The 26,195-nt window shown below is 45.3% G+C and overlaps 1 protein-coding gene and 1 non-coding gene across 4 annotated transcripts in view; both read right to left on the minus strand.

Annotated features, from left to right (window-relative positions):
* The window catches only part of SLCO3A1 (solute carrier organic anion transporter family member 3A1), a 404,171-nt gene that overhangs the window by 19,364 nt on the left and 358,612 nt on the right, over positions 1-26,195 (minus strand). The window contains exons 10-11 of one of the 3 annotated variants that reach the window (XM_027957049.2): positions 20,503-20,745; positions 10,354-11,019 (exon numbers count right to left, since the gene is read on the minus strand). In XM_027957049.2, coding sequence (XP_027812850.1) covers positions 10,937-11,019; positions 20,503-20,745 — 326 coding nt within the window. In that variant the 3' untranslated portion in view covers positions 10,354-10,936. Of the gene's footprint in view, positions 1-10,353; positions 11,020-19,295; positions 20,746-26,195 lie in introns of those variants that run through there. The other 2 variants (XM_060401578.1, XM_012098412.5) reach the window with 2 other exon arrangements.
* Positions 55-128, minus strand: TRNAK-CUU (transfer RNA lysine (anticodon CUU)). The gene has a single exon. It is a non-coding gene; the product is annotated as a tRNA-Lys (tRNA).

Raw genomic sequence — 26,195 nt, forward strand, 5'->3', positions numbered from 1 at the left:
GTTCTTAGGGATGGTAAGAACCGAGAGCATGTTGGAAAGAAATCTTAAATCGACTGCCCAACGTGGGGCTCGAACCCACGACCCTGGGATTAAGAGTCCCATGCTCTACTGACTGAGCTAGCATGGACCATGATTAATACAGTGAGTATAAGTGGTGTGAGAACAAAGGATTGTGGGATCTAGCAAGAAACCGTCACTCCTGGTGAAGTAGTGGGGAAATGTAGATCAGTGGACTCTCCACTGACTCGCCACTGGACTGGTACCCTAAGCCTCTCCCAGCCCAGCTTTTGCCTGTGAGACCCCATTGGAGGGGCCAACCTGGATTTGAAAGATGCCACGGTCATCCTGGAGATAACTGGAGTTGGCAAGACATCACACGGGAACTACTATGTAAACTAGATATTGAGCCATTGGCAAAAAGTCAAGCTTAATGAACCAATCATAGATAGCACTCTGGTTCTCTATAATGTTTGTGCTTGATGTGGAAGGATGGATGAATTTAAACCAAGGGAGGCAGTTATAACAGGATGTCAGGTCAAAGGAATTGAAGCAAGGGCCCAACCATGTTCTCTGTGCAGGTCATAATGGGGAAAAGATTAGATATTGGCCAGAAGCTTAATTCCTGATCACCAGGGACCTTAAGACCCAAATTCTGCTAGGTCGTGGTGCCTCCTTCATTTATCTGCCCCACACACCTTTATTTAGGGTAGGTGTTAAGAAGAGTAATTTCTGGATTATGCTATATGAGCATTTAAAATTGTAGTAGACATTGGCAAAAATGTCTTCTGGAGTGACCATACCAATTTATACTCCAGCCCATTGCCCTGTACCCTGACACAAAATGTTATTAAAAGAAATCTTTACCATCCTGATAGGTAAAGATGATCTTTAATCTTTAAAATATTATTATTTTCTTAATTGCTAGTGAGTTTGAACATTTATAGGACATTTGTGTTTCCTCTTTTATGAACTTCCCATTCATGTTATTTGCTCTGTTTTCTATGAGATTTACTGGCAACCCCTGGATTTGCATAATTCAGCAGTTCCTGTTTCTCTTTTTTGTGTCAATATGGAGAGATTCATTATATGTTCTGACAGTAGTTCTTTGTCATTTATAGATATTTCAAATATTCTAGTCTCTTTAGATTTCATATATGATGTTTTAGATTATAGATACTTTAATTTTGAAATAGTCAACTCTATCAATTCTTTTATTTGCAGATTTTTGCATTTCAAATCTTTTTAGGAAATTCTGAAACCATGAATATGTCTTCCTGTTTTTCCTAAATCTTCATAGTTTTTAAAGATTCTTAACTATGTAGACCATGTAGGATATGTACTCTTCACTGGTGAGAGGCCGTGAGTCAAATTCATTTCCCAATTTTCTCCCCAACCCATTAGTTGAATAGTTCAGCATTTCCCAGCAATTTTAAGTCTCCCATTCTAGTGTCTGTTTATAATTGTTCTTCTGGGTCTCCAATCTATTCATCTAGTCTTGTAAAAATGCCATCCCTTTAAAAATACTGGACTTTCATTAACATGGACTTTTTGAGAGGGCTACTCTTTAGATGCTGCAATTTTTAATTTTTATGTTCATAATTACTGTGCCTATTCTTGAGAATTTCCTTTTGAATTTTGTAATCAGTTTATTTATTTCCATAAAAACTCCTATTGAGATTTTCTTGGGCATTGTATTGCAATCATTACAGGAAAAAATGAATCACATTTTCCGAGTATTTAGTCATCCAATCTTGGAATACAGTAGGATTCTCTATTTTTCAAGTTGTTATCTGTGTCTTTGAAGATAACTTTACAGTTTTTCTTTAAATGATAGGCATTTCTGTTAGGCATTTTAATGAGTTATGTGTGTTGCCCTCATGAATGAGGTAACATCATTATTACTCAGATTTTTATTAAGCCCCAAATAATAATATATTTGTAAACAAACTCAGTTGAGTATAGCCTTCTCTGTAGTTATGACTTAGCATTCTGCTCTTTTAGACATTTGAAAGCAGGTAGGATTTTTCTAAGGATTTTTCTAATTCCCAAGCAAGTAGGAATTTTCTATTCATCAAGACTTGAGCAACAGAACCATGTCTCTACACACAGTGTGTCCCAGATAGAAGGCTGTGTAGATTTCTACCATTAAGGGATGATGTATCAGATGCAAATCTGAGCCTACATAGGCAAGAGAAGTGGTGAGCATCAACTTACCACATTACTAATTTATGCACACAACTGTGGTGTTCTAATTGCCTTGATAAGCCATCTATTCACACTAAAAAGATGACCTTATATTTAAAAAAGGGAAAAGTATGCAAATCTTTCTAAAACCAAAAGTTCAGGTAAATATTTAGAAAGATCATTAAATGTTCTTCCAAGGAGTTGAGGATAGTGCCGATTTGGTTGTACTTCAGCTGCAGTCTTATCAGTTTAGATAATTTATGAACTTGGTTTGGTCTAAGGGTACATTTCAATGTATCTTGAAATTCTCAAAGCTAACCATGGTCTTGGGCTTCCCTGGTGGCTCAGACAGTAAATAATCCACCTGCAATGCGGGAGACCTGGGTTCGATCCCTGGGTTGGGAAGATCCCCTGGAGGAGGGCATGACAACCCACTCCAGTATTCTTGCCTGGAGAATCCCATGGACAGAGGACCCTGGCGGGCTGCAGTCCATCGGGTAGCAAAGAGTCAGACATGGCTGAGTGACTAAGCACCCAACCATGGTCTGGAACCCGAGAGTCATTTTAAAGTGTGCAATAGATATGGGACATATCCGTTTTTACTTCTGCAATAGCTTTGTGTGAAATTTTCTTTTTCATGTGTGCAAAGGTGAAAGTGAACTGTTCTTCCAGGCCAGTAAAATCTTGTGATCCTCTCTGGCAGCCATCTTGGAATTCTTAGCAAGATGGTTTTAATTTTCCTCTACAACAGAGTGAAGTGGGCACTCCTGGGAAGATACCTTTCATCTTCCGGATTTTTCTGGTAGTAAAGTAAAGCTTTATGCCTTTCTTACCTTTACTTCACAGAAGTATTTCAAGCACCTAAGAAGTATGCCAATGTAAAATGTAGACTGCTAACACTCATAAATAAAGAGTTGCATATATACTCATGTAACTAACAGATACCAAATATCTGGAGGTTTGGGGAGTGATAAACAGTAGGCAAAGATTTAGAAATATAAACTTAGACCTGTATTCATAAGAACAAGTAGAGTATTTGTTAATCCCAAAAAGGGAAAGGAAAAAATCCTTTGTCATTCAGGATCCATAAATGTAGACCCTACTCATCACTTCTAGCTTGTTATGAAACTGAGAATTAAAGAGTTTGTAAACTCAATTTTTAAAGCTATTTTGAGCCAAACCTGCATTTGACTATTTGATAACTTGGAGAGTTTAAAGACAAAAAATAATTTAAATTTGCAAAGTGATTATTTGGTATCACATTCTGCCTACTATATAAAATAAAAACTCTCAAACCTGGAAATGTATTATTCACTTGAAATACTTGCAGAATTGACTTTACCATGAAATCCTATGTCTTTTATAGATCTCTTGATCTTTGTTTAAGAGTAGGATTGGTGTCTGTGTGGTTTATAAAACCATCTTAGTTGAAGCTTCTCAGAAGTACACGATGTTTATAAGGGTTGAATGCATGCTGATTTTGGGGAAGGAATTAATACATAATTTGAATTCAGAGTACAGGCTTTAAAAAAATATGATCCAGCTTGGAGAAGCATTTCTGAAATACCTCTGGGGAATAAATTTCTTTTATTAATCCAATCAGCCATTGGATGTCATTCTTCCAATTTAATTATGTTTATCTACCAATGAGTGACTCTGCTTCTTGGGCATGTAATTTCAGTGGGTGCAAATGGTGATGGCAAATAATTGTCCTCAGGGAGATAATTGCTCTTGTAATTATTTACCCATGCAAGTTAGCTCAGTTAAAAATTTAATCTTCTGTCAGGTGACCTGGCAATGCGAGAAGGTGAGTTTCCCATATCCTCAACTAGAAGAGGCCTCACATTTCATAGGCATTTTCTGGGTGCCAAGCACAGTGTTAAGTGCTTTATATACATTATTCCACTGAATCCCACCATCTTCCTATGAAGTGGGCTTGATTATCTTCATCTTATTTGTGAGAAACCTGCAGTCCTGTAGATGGCAAGTAGAGGAACCTAGCTTCAAACCCAGGCCAACAGGCCGGTATGAAATAAATCCTACTCTACAGGGTGTTTGCAAATAAATGAGGAGGCAGCATTTGTAAAGAATTTAGCCCAGTGCCTAGTACATTGTTATCCTTATCGTCACAACTGTCATAAGAGATTTTACTTCTGTGCTCACAGCCTGCCTCCTTCCAGAAACCCATTCCAACCGACAGGGCAAAACATTATTGCTGTCTAGTTGTTAAGCCATGTCCAGCTCTTTTGCGACCCCATGGATTACATAGCCCACCATGCTCCTCTGTCCATGGGATTTCCCAGACAAGAACACTGGAGCAGGTAGCCATTCCCTTCTCCAGGGGATCTTCCCGACCCAGGGATCAAACCTGCATCTCCTGCATTGCAGGTGGATTCTTTACTGCTGAGCCATTTGGGGACGTCTACAAAAACCTCATGCCTGCATCCTAAATGTGAGGGTGCTTCGGCCGGCTTTGCACACCCCAAGTCCTTGGGAATTCCTTACCTGGCTGCCCTGGTCCTTAGGGATTCTCTCCTCTCTGAATCCCCATCACTGCCATGTCTCTGTTTCTTAATAATAGGGCCTGGATGTAGAGTATACTGCAAAGGTCTTTTGATTACATGGAGGCTTGTTTTCTTCAGATTGCAGATTTATTGTGTACAAGGCTTTCTTGGATCTCTCCACAGGGTCTTCTAGGGTACACGGCTCTATACCAGACCCCGGATCAATACTCTTTGATTAAGTGTGAAACCTGCAAGTCATGAACTACCTGAAGTCTAGGAGGTGCAGAGGGCTCAGGTGCGAGGCTGCTGTTTGCATGAGAAGGTGGGCGACTTCTCTTGAGGACTGTCATCCGTTGTTGGTGCCACCTGTTGGTTGGCCTTCCTCTTTTGATGATCTTTGCATAATGTGGTGTGGCATGCCAAGAGAGCTCTGGGGGCGTCTCCCTCTTCAGAAAAGCAGGCACTGATAACTCCCTCCTTCCCCGTGCCCCGTCTGTGCTCCTAGTACACAGGGCTGTGGAAGATGGGGAGTGGTTACCATTTTAGGGGGTGAACTGATGTGTGTTAAGAGTGACATTGACACTCTTTGGGGGTTTTCTGCCCCCAAATTCAGGGAATGGAGTCCCCAGAGCAATTGCTGGTGAAATTTGCAGTTATGTTAAGAAGGGGAAGCTGACATCTTGCTCCCTGGGGGCATGGGCTAGCCTCCTTGTTCTGCTGCGCTCAGAGCAGGCTGGACCAGAGCACAGGAGTACCCTGGAGTGATGGAGCCAGGGAGGAGGGGGACAAGGACATCCTTCAGAACCAACCGAGATCTGGGAGTAGCGGCTCTGTTCCTACCCCATGCCTGAGCTTCGGCTAGTGGGGAGGGTGAGGTTGGGGGCTGTGGGTTTCCTAGGGAGCTGTAGAGCCTAGGGGAGCTCCTGGGATGGGCTGGGTTTCCTGGGGCCTGCTTGCTTCCACACCAGCACTTTTCAGAAGGCGGTTGGGCAGCAGGGACTCCAGTGATGGCAGCAAGCTTAGCCCCGCCAGTCTGGTAAGCAAACCTCCCTTCTCTCTTCACTTTCACACCATGGTCTGGAGCTGAATTTGGGCAGAGAAGAGGAAGGTGGTGGGGGAGAGAGAGCAGACCAAGCTTCCCCTCCTTCTAGGCCCCCAGAGCTGCAGGTCTGTCTGGTCTGCCCTTGTTGGGGAGGGCTTGCATGGAAGATGTGCCAGGAATTCTCAGATGGCCAGGACCAGCTCTTAAGAAGTGAAGCGAAGCTATTTTAATGAGTAAGAATGACTAAAAAAAATTAAAGAATTGACTGATTAAGTCATTTCACGAGCAGTATGCAGCAGGAAAGAGGGTTTTCCAAGAAGCAAAGTGGTAGCAAACACTGGTAAATGGAAGTTGGTTCGTATTTAAATGGCTGAAGACAAGATTTCTCAGTGAAACTCATCACTTCTTGAGCTCCATCAGGAATGGATGTGGGGCTGTGCCTACATAGTGAATTCTCATGATGTCTCTGCAAGGAGGGTGAAAGCTTTCCATCTCAGAGCCACATGGGGTGAGGTTCAGAGTGGTGACCTGATTTGCTAACCTGTCAAGGTGAGCAAGCAGCTGAGCTGAGCTGCAGACCTGTTGCTTGCTCTTTCCACCAAGCCATCCTGACTTCCTACTGCCCCCAGCTGTACAGCGCCTACTATGTGCAGGGGAACCTCATGGAGTCCTATCCGTACTAACTGAAAATCATGGCCTTGCTTTAAACCTGACATGCGTCAGTTCGAAATATGGAATGGATGGAGGGACACCAGTCATCTCCCCCAGAGCTCATATTCCCAAGAAGTGCAGGATGCCCTGAAGGACAGGGTGGGGCCAAGTCAGACAGAGGGCCTCCAATGATTTTTTTTAAGAGCCCTGTCCTCACCACGTGTCTGAGTTCTCTGTCTCTGCTCCCTGCCTCAGTCATTTTTTTCAGGACTGATCTGCTGATAGCATCTGAAAAAATGATGGGCAATGATATGCTTCTTCAAGGGTCCCATTTACAGAGAAAGTTGCCATTTAAATAAAAGCTTACCTCCAGTGTCCTGCTGAAGACATGCATCTCCTCAATGTTCATAGAAGCACTGTTTATGGTAGCCAAGACACGGAAGCAACCTAAGTGTCTGTCAACAGATGCATGGATAAAGAAGATGTGGGATGTGGCGTGCTCACTTAGTCATGCCTGACTCTCTATGGCCCCATGGACTGTAGCCTGCCAAGCTCCTCTGCCCACTGACTTTTCCAGACAAGAATATTGGAGCAGGTTGCCATTTCCTCCTCCAGGGAACCTTCCCAACCCAGGGATTAAACTCATGCTCCTTGCATTGGCAGGCAGGTTCTTTACCAGTAGCACCACCTAAGAAGTCTATATATAACATATATATATTTCACTATGTGTAGTGGAATATCACTCAGCCATAAAAAAGAAATGATGCCATTTTCAGCAACATGAATGGACTTAGAGATTATTATACCAAGTGAAATAAGCCAGACAAAGACAAATATCATATGGTATTGCTTATACGTGGAATCTAAAAAGGAAAAAAAAAGATTCAAAGGAAGTTATTTACAAAACAGAAATAAACCTACAGACATAGAAAACAAACTTATGGTTACCAAAGGGGAAAAGGGAGAGGAGGGTTAAGTTAGGTGTTTGGATTAACAGATACACACTAATTATATATGAAACAGATAAACAAGGACCGTTGTATAGCACGGGGAACTGTACTCAATATTTTGTAATAACCTATACGGGAAAAGAGTGAAAAATGAGTTTATATATAAATGAATCACTTTGCCATACACCTGAAACTAACACAGACTTGTATATCAGCTGTACTTCAATAAAAGACAGCTAAAAAGAGACCAGTGTCTCCCTTCATAGCATTGCAATGTAATGTCTGATCATTTGCATTGGAGTTAAAGAATGAGGCGATGATTATTTTAGAAACAACTGAAAGAACAGCCACTTTCTTTGTGAGCTTTTCTTTCTTTTTCTTTTTTAACCCATATTGAGCACTGATTTTACTATGAACATTTAGTTGCCTTCCTGCACAATAACGCCCCAAAGAAATGGAAGAGTTGGAATGGGAGTGAGCTGAGCTTCTGGGGTAAGAAAGAAGCCTGTTGCTAAGCTAAGGGGTGTAAAGCCTGAAGACAGAGGTTCCCACCTCCATTTCACTGGGAAATGGTTCAGTGGCACCTGGAGATTGTGGGCAAGTTCTCAGTGAGAGGAGATGAGAGGGCTCTCACAGGAGAAACTCTCCTTCTGAAGGAAGCTGCTAGCTTCTTCCATGTCATGTTTGAGTCCCTGAGCCTGTGTTTCAGATTGCTGGTCAGATGAACTCAGGCTTTGCTCACCCCTCCCTTTGTGTTCCAGGCTGCTTGCTATCTTCGCTTCACCCCTTAATTGCCTTAGGGGGAAGAGGGAAGTGAGACTGTCCACTGAAACACTCTCAAAGATCTGCAAAGCCCCCCTCCAGGGATCTGGTAACTATGTGTTTATGCATTTCATATGTGGGAATGTGAGAACTCAGAAAGGTTAGGATACTTTTTAAAGTGCTTTCTGGAAAGCAAAGCTTGTCTCTGTCCTCTGCATTAATTATAGACATTTCTCTGCAGAGTTATGGAAACAGTTGTATAGCAGGAGTTCCTGAAATAACAAAGCCTAAAAAAGAAAATCAGGCAGCTCTTTGTGAAGTGGGTGTGCTCGTGGTGGTTCTGAATCTACGTCCAAGGCCACAGAAACAGCTTGTTTTATTTCAGTTGAATCAAACACTTAGGTGCATGACTAACCCTTCCACAGAAACTCAAAGAAGGGTCAAGTCGGATTTTCAGATCTAGATCAAGATGGAACAAATGTATTTGTGGTTCAAAGCCCGAGTGGCCTGTGATATGACATCGGCAAGAAAACGGCATTTGGATTATCTAAGCTGCCTATTCTTCCTGAGTTGTTTGAACAACCTGTGTGCACAGCTCTCTCATGGACCTGCTTAAATACTGAAGGATGAATCTTGTGATTCTCCCAATAAGATGTCTTTATGAAGTTCAGATAAAATAGAGGGGAGTGTTAGTTTTCCATAAATTGACCACTTCGATGACGGAAAAGGTAGCAAGAGGAAAGAAATTGGACTGCAGATGAAAAACAAATGTGAAAGTTTGGACTGAGAGCATGGATGTCATAAGCAATACCCTCCCCTGCTTCTTTCTTCTGCCTCCGACTGAATATCCAGTGCAAACGAAGCCCAGCTCCCACGAGGAATCACTAACCATGTTTTCAGCTGTTTCAGCATCTTTTCGCATCATGATGGGAAATGTTGAAATTACATTTTCTTGGGATTTTTATGCCAGAGAGAATAAATCATGCTGTTTCGCAAAAGAAAAAGAAAGGAAAAGAAACAATCACATAAATAACAGGGTCAGGTTGAAAAGAAGCCCTCGAGGCACCAGTGAACCAGGTAATAGGGTCTCAGAGAAGGTCATTCACCCAAGCACATACTTTTCTGAGCCCACAGATTCCAGAGTGAAAGAGTGATGCAGGGCTGAGGGAGGGTGCAGGCTTCAAGGAATACTAGTTTGACAAGCTTTGATTTCAGGTGAGCTCAAATGCAAACAAGGGGGTTATGAGGGCAAGATCCAGGCTAGAAGGGGCCATGAGACCGTGGGTTAGTTATCAGGGTCAGCCCCACACAAGGGTTGGGGCCATCCTGGATCTTTGCTTCGAATGACAGAGGCTGAGCATCAGCTCCTAGAGCTCCTGTCTGGCCAGAGATGTAATGATTGTAGTGAGGACTCTGCTATGCCCATTGGTGGCAGCCATCAACCTGAACGTCCCTAGGAGCTAAGAGTCCTACCAGTGGACTAAAGATGTAGCAGGGAAGGCAGCCAATTAGGAAGTGGCCTCACAAGGACTGGGACGGCAGCTGGAGCTCCAGCCATAGGGTGAGGTGTGCAGGAGGATCTCCGGAACTAGAGAAAGAAAGGCAAATGCTATTGGTTGCCTCAGAGGGGTGGGGCTGAAGACAGAGCCCCAGAGGTTGATGAGTCTGAGGTTGTTTGTTCATCACCCATTCATTCTTTCAAATGTACAATGAGCATCCATCAAATGTCACACACTACCCTAGGCAGTGTACCCTGAGAGGAAGCCATTCGCCTCTCCCAGGGGTTTACAGACAATGGGAGAACCAGAAAGGAAAACCAGATGGTCAGTCCAGGATTACTGAATGGATCAATAGGAACCGTAGCTGTGTCTCAGAGCATCTAATTCCAGCTAGAGGCTGGGGAGCAATGAGCAAGTACCATTTCTCTGTGGTACACTATGCTGCCTTCACATGGGATTCCACTGAAGCCTTACCACAATTGTGTAAAGCAGGTGACAGTATTCCCATTTTACAGATGATGAAACTGAGGCTCAGAGGGGTCAGGTCACTTCCCAAATGCCACACTGGTATGGAGTGCTGGGGTGAAGAGTTGAACCCAGGTCTGTTTTGGCTCCTAAGACTGTGCTTTTGTGAACAATTCAAAGCCCATAAATATAGAACACACACAGCCAGAAACACTCTCTGTAAGAGCCTTTTAGGATTGTTCTACCCAAAGACACAAGAAGAGAAAGATAATAGAGATTACAGCATGAGACCGAGGAAGAATTAAAATAGTGCTTTTAATATAATTTTCAGCAAACGTACAGTAGGTACTTTACATGACATATTTCTAAACTGCTCATCTGGAAAATATAAGCTGCAAAAATACAGAATACCACACTCAAAATCTATTGAGTATGTGCTTTTCCCCTCCCTCTGTTCTATGAAACAGGGTAATTTTTACCCCCTCCTATTGAAATCCAGCCTTGGCTGCTTTCAGAAGACCTGTTGGAGCCCCCGGCCAGAGAAGCACTTCCAAGAGGGGGTTTTTCTAAAGCATGTCAGCAGGCCACCCCCACAGGAGCCAAAGGAGGGGTGGGCAGAAGAAATTTGCACACCAGGCCAATAGGACTCTCTAGCGATCCAGGAAAATGCCTACTCCAAGGGTTTGGAGGACTCCGGGCCACAGACACCTGCTCAGTCCTCGTCACAGGCCTGTGCTTGGGGCCTCAAAGGACCACACACTGGCCGGATGGTCCCCACGGGGACCCTTGGGTTCTCAGACAGGGCAGAGCACGCTAAGTCAGGCCTGCGAGGTCTGTGGGCGGTGGCGGGCTGTTCTCTGCAGGAAGAGGGCCAGGCCCTCAGCTTCTCACAAAGGAGTCTTCTGAAGGTGACTGTGACTCGGGGCAGGTTTTCTCAGTCTCAATGTCTTGGTACTCTGTGCCTAAAGGGGGAAGGGGGGAAGAGAGCCAAGAGGAAAAAGAGATCGGTCTTTTCCAGTTTTCCTACTTATATTTCAGGCTTACATAATAGCATCCTGGCTTTCCAGTGGGATGGATAAGAGCAGGAAGTCAATAAAATGCTACGTTGTACGCCACATCACCCTAGGGAACCAGATTCCAAGCCCAAAGACCTTTATGTAGGCTGAATCTTTCTCAGAAGCATTTATCTATTATGTATCTATGCCAAAGCCCATGAGGATTTTTACTCTATGGGAAAGAATAAGAGGCAACTCCGTCATTTAACTTATCTTCATCTTATCTGAGTCACCGGTGGCAGACCTTGTGTTCTAGGACTTTGTCATTGCGATCTCTATTGAAGAGGTGGCTCTGTGCCAGAGAGAACCTCTTGGCATCATAATGTCATGCTTTCTCCACCAGCGTTTGGGGCCAGGTTACTTTCCATTCAGCCACAGAGGGTCACCACCTGCTGAGCGAAAGAATCTCCTTGTCGGAGCGAGGTTTTTAAGCCTCTGCCATGTTTCTGAAATAGATGCTGTGGCTTCACTTAAAAGGCATGGAAAACCCAGCTTAGGCCCTATCATGACATACAAGCCGTGGAGGTCTCCGAGACCGTGACGTGCAGCCTTCCCGTTCAGTGACAGCTGCAGTGGAACATGGAATCCTCCCTCATTTCCAGTCTTCTCTAGACTCTGGTACAAAAGATGGAAATGTCTCTCCTTTCTTTGGCAGCTGAGATCTGGCTTATAGAAGAAGCTGGACAGTTTGGAGCATCTTTCTCAGCTTTCACAAGGTCTGAGTTCTTACATTCCTGGGGGCTCTGTTAGAAGCCGGGGGGCAGGGAGTTGGGGAAGGTGGGATGGATGTGAGGGAGCTGGGGTTGGTTCCTGTGTGTGGAAAGAATCAGATAGAAGACAACGAGGAGCTGGTCAGCTTTTGCCAACATGGCTCAGAGGGAAAAAGGAAGGAGTGTTTTTAAAGATCTCCAGCATTTACCAAAGGAAAAAGGTGTTTTTTCTTATTTTAGATTTCTGTGCCTGTAGACAAACTCTGAAGTTTTCACCTCCAGCTCTTGGCTCACTTCTCTATGAAACTATACACTTCTGTGGTGGTTTCCAATAGCAGATGCCTTACAGGCCTCATCAGATCTTTCTAAGAAGGCAGATCTGTGTTCTCAGATTGGTGGCTTTTGTAGCACCATGGAAAGAGCACTGGTTCAAGAGTCAGACAGACCTGGCATTGGCCCCTGGTGACTTTCTAACCAGCTGTGTGACCTTGGGAAGCTTTGGTATACTGAGCCTTGGTTTTCTGATCTGTAAAGTGGGAATAATGATACTTACCTCACAAGGAAAGTGTGAGAAAGCTGCTAAGACTCCTGGCAGGAGGGGGTGTGTGTGTGTGCTTAGTCAGTTGTGCTCAACTCTTTGTAACCCATGGACTGTAGCTCACCAGGCTCCTCTGTCCATGGGGATTCTCCAGGCAAGAATACTGGAGTGGGTTGCCATGCCCTCCTCCAGGGGATCTTCCCAACCCAGGGATTGAATCCAGGTCTCCTGCACTGCAGGTGGATACTTTACCATCTGAGCACCAGGGCATGAGGGTAGCAACCTCTTAATAAACATGAACGCCTAGCCCCTTTCCTCAATTAAGAGGCTGGGCTAGAGCACAATTTTGTGTTAGCTGAGTTTCTCTTATAATGAAATTTCCTATATTACCTACTTCTACATCATTTTATCACCTTTGATTATAAAATCTAACAGTTTTGACAAACCCAGCACCGTGAGAGTTACCTTCTATTAGGTTGGCATGAATTTAAGAAGAACATTACTTTCTGCGATTTAATGGGATGGTAAAATCTCAACCTACGGAATGTTAAACCTCCAGAAAATTTACTATAGTTGTTCCATCTGCTCTTGGTAAGAGAACATAATCACTTTACAGAAAAAGACTCAGAATTTGTGCTAATCTTCAATTATTGATTGGCCTGAGACATTAATACAAAAATCGAAATGTCTAGAAACTCGGTTCCTAAAAGCCTCATATCTGATCACAGAGCAAGACATAGCTCCAACCAGTGGCCAGCATCAGTGTCTGATGCCCTGGGCTAGAGTCGAGCTCCTGAAATTGATGCTGAGGACGTCAGGGGTGCCAGGTGGGAAACGGTGTCTGGGGTTTCCCACTGATGCTGATGACCAGCACTGAGGACTGTCTCCCAGACACCTCGGCACTTTGAAACTGCGTTTCCGAATGCATCAGAGCAGAGGCGTCGCCTGGCTCCTCTTACCTGCCTGCTAACAGCAGAACCACCCATGTGTGTTGCTCACTCGGCTCTGTGATCAAGTCTGGGAATAACAACAAGGAGAACGGACGTCCCCAGAATACATCTGTGTTCTACAATACAACTGATACAACTTGTCTTAGTTGTTAGGGGGAATATGAGAGTGTAGTCCATTTGAGTAAGTCTTCTGAATAGGAAGTCCCTACAGGAGGAAACGGGTCCCTCATTTCTTGCCCAGTATGGAGGGCGTATCCAAAAAGGCAAAGAACACAAGCTTTGGGTTTGTTGACCTGGGCTGAGTCTCTGCTTTGTGACTTTGAGCCAATTCTGAAAGCTTCCCCAGCCTCATTTTCTTCTCCTGTAAACTGAAGCTTAATAACAGTTTCTGCCTCACAGGACTATGTATATGTGCGTGCGTGCTCAGTAACGTCCAACTCTTTGCAATTACAGTCTGTCAGGCTCCTCTGTCCATGGGATTCATCAAGCAAGACCACTAGAGTAGGTTGCCTTGCCTTCATCCAGGGGATCTTCCTGACCTAGGGTTTGAACTCGCATCTCCTGCATTGGCAAGTGGATTCTTTAACTATTGTATGCTGGTTCATTGTAAGTGCTTGGTAAGTGTTAGCTACTATTATTATATAGCTTTCTAGTGCCACTGTTCATATTGGTGGGAAGGAGGGAAGAAATCTGAAATACTATTCAGTATCTGGATTCGCTCTTTTTTGTCGAGTTCCTACATTGTCCCCTCCATGCCCACTTCCATCACTTAACAAAAAAGGATGATTACTCTGGTAGAGCTAGGGAGTGAGTGTCAGGGCTGGAAGAGACTGTAGATTGTATAGTTCCAATTCCCCTCATCACACAGGAGAAAGATAATGTTACTTTCATTGTAAACCCTGACAATAATGGGATACTTACCTCATTCTTGGAAAATGGGGTACCTGAATGAGATTGTTCCAATGCAAGACTCAGCCCAGGGCACGGCAGCTTCCACTGCTACAGTCCACTGGACTGTATGCCATGCTGCTTCAGACCTCCGTGTTCTCCAGAACAGATTAGCACGCTACAGCCTTCCCTCAGCCATACCCAGAGACTGTCTGTCTTTATAAATAAAGGTTTACTGCAGCACGGCCCCCTCATCTGCTTCCACGTTGTCTGGGGCTGCACCCCTGCTCTGACGAAAAAGTGGAGGCCACAGAGATTCTGTGGCCCTCAAAGCCCAAACGCTTGCCAGCTGGCCCTTTATGGAAGGTTTCTGAACTTGCTCTGCTGGTTCTCTCAGCCGAGGGTCTCTTCCCCGGGATCCCTAAGGATCCCCGGGATCCTTAAGTGCTCTTAAGTTCTAGCTTCCTAGAGCACTAGGTCTTCCTGATTCTTGGTGCCACTAGGTAGAACTTCCCAGCACCCTAAAAGAGCCCTCTTTGTTCCTAGACATAGATAAATAGACCCTAGCTCTTACAATGATGAAAGTAAAAAGTGAAAGTGCAATAACTTAGTCATGTCTGACTCTTTGCAACCCCATGGGCTGCAGCCCGCCAGGCTCCTCTGTCCATGGAATTCTCCAGGCAAGAATACTGGAGTGGATTGCCATTTCCTTCTCCAGGAGATCTTCCCAACCCAGGGATCGAACCCGGGTCTCTTGTATTGTAGTCAGATTCTTTACTGTCTGAGCCCCCAGGGAGGCCCTATTCTATTGCTTTTGCGTTCAGATCTGTTTCTCTTATTAAACTGTGAGTTCTTAGAGGATGGGGCCATGTCTTTTTTTAACCTTTGTACCTGGTTCTGGGCCTGGCACATAGTCAAAATTTTACTAGAGTGAATAAATGTGGTTGGAAAACATCAAGCTCATATAGTGCCCCCTCAAATGGCATTAATATTACCTGCAAAGGAAAACTGCTACCACATGGATGGTTGCTGAGAAGCAAGAGCTTTGTCTTTATCTGCACCACAGTCAGAGATTGCTCAGGTGCTGGGGCATCCAGGCTTCTCTGAACTCCCCATTTTAGGCTTTTCAATTAATGTCCTCCCTGCCATGATAACTGAGCACTCTGAGGTGAGAGAGGAGAGGCATGGCTGAGGGCTGTATGCAGAGAGTGTAAATTCTCCATGTGATCCTCGGTTTAAAAAAAAAAAAAAGTGAAAGTGCTAATTGCTCAGTCCTATCTGACTGTTTGTGACCACATGGACTGCAGCCCACCAGGCTCCTTTGTCCATGGGATTTCCCAGGCAAAAATGCTAGAGTAGGTTGCTATTTCCTTCTCCAAGGGATCTTTCCAATCCAGGGATCAAACCCAGGTCTGTGGCATTGCAAGAGGATTCTTTTCTGTCTGAGCCACCAGGGAAGCTGAGATCCTAGGTAACAGGCCCCATAACAAGCATCTGAACAGCATCTTCTCTTCATTCTCTGCCAGTTAGAGATTCCTGTTTCACCAGCTTATTCTTGAGCAGCCATAATACCCCAAGGGAGCTAGGTTGAAAGGCCATCAGTAGGACTGTTTGTTCTCAGAATTACCTTCTCATAGCTATTCAGAACGCAAGGGCTGGAACTGGGTTGGGAGAGGTGGATGAGGAGGAAACAAGGAGGGAGGAGAAGAGAGAGGAGGAAAAGGGCTGTAGTCACGCCTCAAACTAATTTCCAGGCCAAACTAAAATTCACTAACACCCTCTCTTGGAAAATGCATCACCTCTGAGGGCTCTGATCTGGATTCTAACCTGAGGGAAATGCAGATCACAGTTGGAAGGAGGCTGCTGAGAGGCAGTGACGTGTGCTCAGAGGAGCAAGTAAGCCTCTACTCCGTGTCCAGTACCTTCTCCTGGACAGATACTTTCTCCAAACCATCAAAAGAGGCCAGAACAGCACAGGACAGCAAATATTCTGTCTGTTGGACTGAAAACCTGCTTGTCTGGTTTTCTCCCCTCATCCAAAGCAAACCAACCAGTGAAATAGGGAGACCACCACCAAACAGGACAGAAGCTTACCCCGCCCAACGGTATAACCACTGCGTGGACTTCTACAGGTGGACCACCATTGCTTCGAGTCACTCAGGAGTGCCTTCCAGACTCCTAAGCAGGGCTTAGAACACAGGCCTGGTGAACTTGACTGGGTGGAGAAGGGAGTGTGGTTTCTTCCCAGGACCTGCACAGTCGGCAGCAAGAAAACCAGCCTTGTAGGCTCACAGGGAGCCAACCACTACTTTTCCTCAGAGGGTTTCTCAGTGAGTGCATATATGTATATTTCCATTTTACACTCTTCTAATAAGCAACCTGCTTTGGAAGTGTGGAAGATGATCCATTAGCAACTATGGCAGAATCTTTTTCCTGAGAAACTTTAGTGGTACGGCAGTCATCCCAGGGGTTGGCTGGCCATCATGTATGGAATGTTTGTGCAAGTCACCTCAGGAAATCTTGCCACATCTGAGTGAGAGGATGCTCTGGGTCAGTGGTCCCCAACCTTTTGGGCACCAGGGACTGGTTTCGTGGAAGATAATTTTTCCACAGCTGGGTGAGGAGGGAAGAAGAGGGGAAGGTTTAGGTGGTAATGTGAGCGACGGGGAAGGGGCAGATGAAGCTTTGCTTGCTTGCCCACCTGCTGCTCACCCCCTGCTCTGCACCCCAAGAGCTGGGGACCCCTGCTCTACGTTATTATTGGAGATGAGAAGATGGAATCGGGGATTTGAATGTATAGACACCACATAGCCAAAGTCTACAAACCATCACTCGGCAAAGCTATTGTGCCAGAAGGTGATGAAAAAGAAGCAATTTTTATGAATAAGCACGTTCCCTCCTGCTCTGAAGACATTAGGGAGTCTGTTAAAGGATTCCTCAGAAGCTCTTTGTTTCCCCTTATTATTTTGCCTGTTAAGCACTGCCAGCAAACTCATTAGGGGACCTGTGAGCAGAAGCCTCTCTGGCTCCTTCGTTAGCTGTGAGGAAAGCCTGCATGCAGTGGCCTCCCGGAGCGCAAGTGTCCCCGGGGTGTCTGGGAGCTTCACTGTGTCCCCTGTGGAGGTGTGAAGGCGGGCTTTTCTCACAGCCCACAGACTTAGCACGGGGAAGACAGCAAACCCAGTCCCCCCAGAGACAGAGACTCATGAAAAATGTGTTCCCTTCATATGCAGGAATAATATGGGTAGAAAACTTTTTGATCTATATGTAGGAGTGACAAAAATCTGTCACAAGTTGCAGCAAAGGGAGCCTTCCTCCATTCAGCCCTGGGCGCCTTCCACTGCGGTGGTGGAGGGGTCGGCAGCACGAGAGAGAGGACGTCAGCATTCACACTTGAGGCTTATTCCTTCCCTCACCATTTTTGTTTTCTGAGTCCACTGGAGATTTTCCTAGGAAATCTTTCCATTCAAAATCCTGCTCAAAACCAAACAAAGAAGCCAGGGGCTGGATTGGGCAAGGTATGTACAGTGAATCCTTGTGGCACAAAAGAAAAAAGCCTAGACTAGGTTTTCCCGGTTCTGGAGTCCAGGAGACAAAAGTATTAAAGGTGATAACAACACATGTTAGAAGCATCTTATGAGAAGGGACTTTAAATTTTGATTCAATTGTTGATAAAACAGAACCCTGGAATTGTTTTCCTTTGTCATCTTAACATCTTTTTCTCACTCAGCCTAAAATCTTAGGCAAAATAACCAAAAAGGAAAGAGTTTTCAAAAATCTTTTTTTTAAAAAAAAAAAAAAAAAAAAAGCAAAGAGCCCCATGAAACACGAGGTCTTGCAGCCTCGGTGTCTGTGGACTGAGTTTGGAGAGCTACACAATCATTTCCAAGAGGGCAGTGATCTACTAGCAATACATTTTCAAGACAAAACCAACTCAACACCTATACAGGATGGAATCACAGCCTCAGGATCCACAGGGTGTACACAGTGTACGAACTGGTTGGAGAATAACCCCATGTTTAACTAGTTAACACACTGATGAATGTCCCCATTTTCAGGAACAAGGAGGGACTCAGCAAGACAAGAAGCATCCTGTCCCCAGGATGCGGCTGATCACGTGGCTTGCACCGCCACAGAAGCTTCTCTCGGCATCCTCGCTCCATGCGGCCTTCTCTAGTTTGGGGCTGTCACTCAAACTGCCCCAATTATGGGTTTGTTAAAAATTTGGCACACCACCCACCCCACTCTTTCCTGATTCTCTTCATCTTCTAGATGACCTACAAATATGTGTCTGAGGTTAAAAAAAAAAAAATAGCAACAACCAACCAACCCTTAGAATCTTTCCAGAGCCAGGAGCGGCCAAGATCGAGGACACCGCAACAGCATGAGAGGTGGGTTACCTGGGCCGTGTGTGCGTGTGTGCGTGTGTGCGTGCGTGTGTGTGAGCACACCTGTGCTCTCACATAAGCCCTGCCCCATCTGCAAATGGCTCACCAGGCTGAGTCTGCTGGCTGCAAGAGATTTTCGCTTGATTCTTACCCCAAACAATGGTAGATTCGCTTCTAGCTGTTTGAGGTTCAGCCACTTTCAAAACACACACACACACACACATACACTCCACAAGGCTTCTTAGTTCAAGACTGACCCTGAAAACATTACTGACATTTTCAGGTGGTGGATGTCCAGTAGCTTCCAGGAGCTTGTGGGTCTGTAATCCCAGACACCACAGGCTGTTCAAAGCATGTGCCAGGGAGCTATTCTTTCTCTCCTCTCCCCAGAAGCCCTGCACCCATACACACAATGTGCCGCTGAGCGTGTCTCCACCACAGGTGGAAAAGAACTCCTCTTGGCATGTGAAGCAGGCATATGAAAGGGGTTCCCATGACAGCGATCACTGAATCGTGGGGCATAAGTCGAGAAGGCAAATTTGCAATTCATTATGTCATCTCCTCTTGTCTCAAAGTGATTCTTTTAAAGGCAAGCTGCATATACACTCTTTTTCAAGCATTTTTTTCTTATAACACACTGTATAGTCTCGTTCTCAGATATCCGAATGAGGATAAAATGATAATAAAAAATTACAATAGATTAACTGCATCCCTTGAATCACATTATATTTTTGGTGCATTAAAAAAGAAAATTAAAAGCAACCAGCATAATAAATTCGGCCTAGAGGACTGTGTTAGTGACTGAAGGGTTAACACAGATTTGAGAAGTAGTTAAAAATAGTATCAGAGGATTATACATACAACAGTTTGAAATTCATATGCAGTGCATTTTTTTTTCCCCTTAAAAATGGCAAAATGTTTGGCAAATGTAAGCAAATGACTTGGACTGGGTTGGGTTTCACCGGCTCTGAGCGAAGTCAGTCATAGCCAGGCGAGGCCCACTGCTTCCTGAGGTCATTCTGTGGGGCTGGTGGGGGAGAGGGGCGCCCCCCAATGGGAGGTGCTGTGGGGGAAGGGGAGGTGCTGGCCCCCCATGTCGGGCTCCCCCCCTGGGGCCCTCAGTCTTGAGAAATGGAAATGGAGCTGGTGAGAGGTGCCAATTACAGTCTCCAGCACGGATCACCCTTTAGCATCGCTGAGAGAACTCTGGGGCCTTGAGCCACAGGTGTAGACTGGGTGAGTCGTCTACACCGTGGCCCCTATTGCAAAAGCTAGAGAAGCAGGTCTCCACTTCTCCGACTTGGGTGCCCCTCCGCCCCTGTGTGGACGGGCACGGTGGCACAGGGTGTCACTAGTGCTTATCCTGGCAATGTTGTCAACTCGGGTGTTTTTAGTAGATTTTTAGATATATTTTGTTTGTTTTGTGTGTGTATGTATATCCAGAAAGGTCCATCCTCCAAGCTGGCCACCAGTGTTCCCTGAATTTGGCAGTGCCTGTTGCTTGCAGCTGTCGGCATCCTGAACAACCATGAGGTGCCTTCAAAAGCAGACTCTGAGCCCCCAGGAGGTCGCATGTCAACCACGTGATCCCACGCTCTCCTTATTCTGAATCCTGCCTGGCTCTGATTTTGAGAGAAGGACAAAGGTGCTGTGTATACGTGTGTGTGTGAGTCTCTGTGTGTATTGATTCTCTTTTTTTGGGAAACTTTTTTTCATTTTTTTTCTTTAGGAAAAATGACCCTTGAAGGACTAATACAGAGTTCAACCCTCCTTCAGTCACTATAAAACAGACTCCATGTTCTCACACCACTCGTGATCTTCGAGGTTATAGATAAATTTTGTCCTATGTGTCTGGTTGGCGGGCACAGGGTCCCTCCCCAGATTGTCTAGGGTCAGAGTAGAAGCAAAGAACTCACTGGTGCTCAGCCCGCCCTCGTGGTTTTTGATGTATCGTTTATAGTTTTTCCTCAGGCACTGCCACGTGGTGGTGTAGAGCAGGAAGGCAAAGGACTTGAGCGCGATGGCGATGCTGACGTACAGGTATCTGTAGGCCACGTTGTCGTAGAGGGCGCAGGCGCCCTGCTCCCCGCAGAACGTGCTCCAGAACAGGCAGGTGGAGTCGATGCCGGCCCCGAAGATGAGCGGCGGGGGGATGAAGCCTGTCGGGGGAAAGGACAGTTAATGTGCGGGCTCTGATGGCTGGTCCCCAGGAGAGAAGAGCTCCCCGTGTGTGTCTGTGTGTGTCTTCCAAAGGAAGGCAGGGTTCGTGGGCCATATTCAGTGGTTCTACAGCACAGTGGGGGGAAGACCCCGTCCGGAGGTCGAACGGCTTGCGTTTGAACCTCACCTCTACCTCTTACTTCACAAACCTGTGCAAGTTATTTAACATGAAATCTTACTTCACGCATCTGTGCCTCTGTTTCCCCATCTGCAAAATGGAGTCCTTCTCAGATCACTGTGCAGACTGACTCACTGAATACATGGCAAGCATTTAGAACAGTGCCTGGCACAGAGTATGTGTGTGGTACATACACATGTATGGATGTGAGAGCTGGACGGTAAGGAAAGCTGAGTGATGAAGAATGGATGCTTCTGAACTGTGGTGTTGGAGAAGACTCTTGAGAGCCCCTTGGACTGCAAGCAGATCCAACCAGTCCATCCTAAAGGTAATCAGTCCTGAATATTCATTGGGAGGACTGATGCTGAAGCTGAAACTCCAATATTTTGGTCACCTGATGAGAAGAACTGACTCATTTGAAACAACCCTGATGCTGGGAAAGATTGAGGGCAGGAGCAGAAGGGGACGACAGAGGATGAGATGGTTGGATGGCATCACTGCCTCAATGGACATGAGTCTGAGTGAGCTCTGGGAGCTGGCGATGGACAGGGAGGACTAGCACGCTGCAGTCCACGGGGTTGCAAAGAGTCGGACGTGACTGAGCGACTGAACTGAACTGGCACAGAGTAAATACAAAATAAATGACACGTGGTGACAGATGATATCGTTATCATCATCCACGGAGAGTCTGAGAAGAAAAACAGTCTTCTCTGAAGGGAGACGTTCTTGGTGTCGCTCCAAGAAGTGCAGCCTTGGAGAGAAAATGGTTAGGAGGCACCATGCTGTGTGTACTGTCCTTTCGCACGGGGCTTCTGGGGCTTTGTGTGCTCTCGAGGAGGGGGGTTGGAATCAGAGGGGAAGAGGAGGTGACAACGAGTACACCGTACTTTGCCGCTGCTGTTTTTAGTTGCTCAGTTGTGTCTGACTCTTTTGCAGTTCCACAGACTGTAGGCCACCAGGCTCCTCTGTCCATGGGATTTCCCAGGCAAGAATACTGGAGTGGGTTGCTATTTCCTTCTCCAGCGGATCTTCCTGACCTACAGATCAAACTCGCCTTTCCTGCATTGGCAGGTGGATTCTTGACCACTGAGCCACCAGGAAAGTCCACACTATACCTTGTGTGTGGGTATATATACGTATGTGCACATACCTATACATATGAAGGCTGTGTTCTGGTACACGTATATATGCACACAGATATATAAATATACATGTGTGTATGGTTTAAAATGGAAAGTGTCCACATACACACTGACAGTTTTCCTTCTCCTAGATGTTACCACTGGAGCAGAACACTTTTCATTCTGAGCTGGGAACTAGTTTTAAAAACCTTCACAATAGATCACATTATATCATGAGGTATCCTATCCCAGACCAGTGAAATCAGAATATTGGGTGTGTGGCCTGGTCATCAGCATTGTTAAAATAAAACATTCCCAGGTGATTCTTGCCTCTTAGGGGGAAAATGTTTCATCTGTATTATGGGGAAGCAATGGACGGGGCATTAACACAAATTAATTGCTTTGGAAAAAATAGCATCCCCAAGGCTAGAATATGGTGCCAGTCAACTTCCTTAAGAAGCAGGAATTGATCCCCGGGAGCAGGCAGTGACAATTCCAAGATCCCTCCGCCGAGATGTCCTGGTATCCTGAGTGTTCTTTCCAGCTCTGGACTGAGGTTCACTTTTGTATTAAGGAAGGCCTGCTGAGAATTTGGGGGCTTCCTCTGTGGCTCAGGGGTAAAGAATCCACCTGCCAATGCCGGAGATGCAAGTTTGATCCCTAGGTCGGGAAGATCCCCTGGAGATCACTCCAGTATTCTTGCCTGGGAAATCCCATGGACAGAGGAGCCTGGTGGGCTGCAGTCCATGGGGTCGCAGAGAGTTGGACATGACTGAACGCCTGAGCACGTGCAGAGAATCTGATGAGCATCACCCATTCATCCAGAAAAACACACCTACCCACAAAGTCGCATCCACATTTCAGGGAGCTCATGGACCCCTGAAGTCCATTCATGAGTGCCAGCACAAGGAAGGCTATGTTATATCCATAGCAGAACCTCCTTTGAGGGGCCCTCTGGGAGGGAGAGGCTTAATGAAGGAAATGACACTTCCTTGGGTTTTTTACTAATTGAAGTCTAGTTTTCAAATTTTAAAAATGATTTTTATTGAAGTATAGCTGATTTACAATGTTGTGTTTCAGACGTATAGCACAGTGATTCAATCATACACATACATCTTCTTCTATTATATATTATAAGATACTGATTATAGTTCCCTATGCTATACGGTAGGTCCTTGTTGCTTATGTATTTTATATATCGTACTGTGTGTCTGTTAATTCCAAACTCCTAATTTAGCCACCCCTTTCCCCCTTTGGTAAGCATAAGTTTGTTTCCTGTGTCTGTGAGTCTGTTTCCCCGGTTTAATGACTGGTCAGCGATGGGGTCAGGGGAGGGCTGTGTGATGCTGCCAGTGTCGACAGGTTGGCAGGGTTTCCTCCTGGGCCCAGGTGCCTTGGCACTTATCCTTAGCACTCTCCAACTCTGTCACTGATTACCCCCTAAAAGAAACCTCCCCAAGAAAGAATTTTCATTGAAACAGCATTTAACCTCTCTGGCAGCTTGAGTTTAAAAATGCCAAGTTCAAAATCCCACACAACCTGCTCCCTCTTTGCAGCTCCCAGGTCAGGCTGGTCTTGCCAAGTGGAAACTCGCTTTCCCGGCATTCTCTGCCCAGAAGGCTGCTCGGGTGTTCGAGATCTTTGTCACCAACAGCATGTCCTGTCTCAGTTCCCCAACAGACGACTTTTCTTCATTTAACCGGAAAAGAGCCAACTGGAGGAACTGCCACAGCAAGCACTGACAGACGCTAGACACACTCCACGTTACGTAGGTGAAGAAATAGCGACCTGGAGTCCCTGTGGATGGTGGGTGGACCTGGCGATCCACAGGACAAATGTGACCTGCCCTGTGGTCCAACAGGAGAGGTGGATCCATTCACCTATCCGTCAGAGTTCTACTGGTTGTCATTTGCTCCCAATTCTCCTCCCTCCTTTTCTTCCTACCCATCCATCACAAGGCAATGGGAAGCCAAGACTATTTATTACACCTCTCATATAAGTTTTGCTGAGGGAAGGAACTGATGGTACTGGGGCTTCTTGTTCCAAATGCACAGATGCCTGAAGATATGCAATCCAAGTTGGGCAAATCAGGTCAAATTTTAAGCACATTGCAGGAAATTTTCAATATAATGGAGCCATTCACCAATACTTGCTTTAAAGAAAATCCCTCTAAAGTGCCAATAAATAATAATAACTCATTTTTGTACCTGTATCCAAGTGAGGGTTTTTATATTATGGAATTGTCTTGAAGTAAGGCATATTTCTGTGTGCTAATGATGTCAATTTTATCCTTGTCAAGCTCTACTATTGGATGGCAAGACCCCGGGAAGTGTCAGAAATAGTCTTCAAACAGAAATGAGAAAGCTAAGTACATAGCAAGGGTTTTCATCTTATACTCAATATTTTGGAGGGCGTTTGTGGTCAGGATGAAAGACCTTCTACCTTGAGCTGAAATGCTGGGTAAGTCACTTTTCTGTATGTGCCTGTTTCTTGATCTTTCCAATGGAACTACTTTGACCTTACTGGGTCAAGGTGAATACTGGTACAGTGAGTGGAGTGTTATACAAGGCTCTGGTCCCATATGGCCAGAACTTTCCCTCCTTTATTCATCTTGTACAGGGCATCTGGGGGTGACAGCTCAGAATAAACTTTGGAATGAGTGCCTTATGAGTAGAACCTCATAAACTTTACAAGCTTCCTTTAAGATCCCCAGAAACAAACAAACAAAAACAACTCTTTTCTGCCAAGTTCATCTTTTCCTTTTTATTGACTTAAAATGCTTTCCCAAAGAGAAGCTCTAGCTCACAGGTCCTGAGTTCCAGGTGTGCAGAGAATTTTGAAACAAGGCCCTTGCTGGCTCTCTTATTTACAGGCCTTTGCCGTTGTTGAAATTCATCTGATTAGTGACAGAGGGAGTCCTACTTGATTAATTTTCACAAATGGCCATTCGCTGTTACATGTTTATCATTCAGGAGGGGCACAGAAAAGCCCTGCAGCCCCTGAAAGATGCTAGTTCCCCAGATGGCAGTGGGAGGCTTCTACAGAGTGACGACTGGGACAGTAACTGCGTGTGTGCTCAGGTGCTGAGTCGTGTCCCACTCTTTGCGACCCTATGGACTATTATGTTATAGTCCACCAGGCTCCTCCATCCATGGGATTTTCCCAGGCAAAAATACTGCAGTGGGTTGCCATTTCTATCTCCAGGAGCTCTTCCCAACCCAGTGACAATAATTACTATCAACTGCCCCCTCACCCCTGCACTGCATGGGGTGTTCTCCATACAGCACAATTCCCCCCCCCTTCCCAACCCCTTTTATTATACCTATAGAGAAACAGATACGGAGAGGTTATTTGTCCCAGGCTTGATATTTCAAAACCTCCAATCCAATCATTTCTTTCCTACAAATTAAAAGTTTGTTGATTTGAGGAGAAGATTTTAGAGCTCTTATCAGGGCTTTCCAGGGCCATAGAAAACATATTATTTACCCTTCCACTAAGTTCCTGGGAATAACTGGTTTGTGGAAGCCTGGTTTGGAAGCTTTCAACAGGGGTTCTGATCTTTGCAAAGTGGATATGGTATTTGGGAAAGCCCTTTATGGAGTGGGCACTCAGCAAAGCTGGTTCCTTTCCTGTTTTTTGGCTTTTCATTTGGATCAATGAAAATTCGTCTCCTTCTAAATTCTCATCTCCAGGGAAAGATTTGCAGAACGCCCTCCAAGCCAAGATTCAGGGACTAACCCCAACTGGCAGGAACCCTTCACTTCATAAGAATAAGACATTTTTGGAGGATAATCAGATGTTTCCAGAAGGGAGGTCACACGGGTAAGGTGTATGTTAGTGCTTACTTCTGTTACAGCCTCAGTTACCCAAGCAAGGAGAAGGCAGGTGATGATAATGATGAAGTATTTCTTAGAAACCGTGTGTTTTAAAGGAATGCTCTTTTCTTCGGTGCCTGCAGGAGCAGTCCTCTCCCCTTTGTTCTCTTTTCTTCCTGTGTTTTCCTTGTGGGGAACGCGCAGATTCAGTAGGCATTAATCAAGGTCCCACCACTGGGACACTAGGAACCCACCATATGTTGGGGAGGGTATCTGGAAGCTTAGAGCTGTTACTCGTTATTACAGAGAATATTAAAAGGATTAAATCTTACTTC

The sequence above is a fragment of the Ovis aries genome, chromosome 18 (assembly GCF_016772045.2).
Source record: "Ovis aries strain OAR_USU_Benz2616 breed Rambouillet chromosome 18, ARS-UI_Ramb_v3.0, whole genome shotgun sequence".
NCBI lineage: Eukaryota > Metazoa > Chordata > Mammalia > Artiodactyla > Bovidae > Ovis > Ovis aries.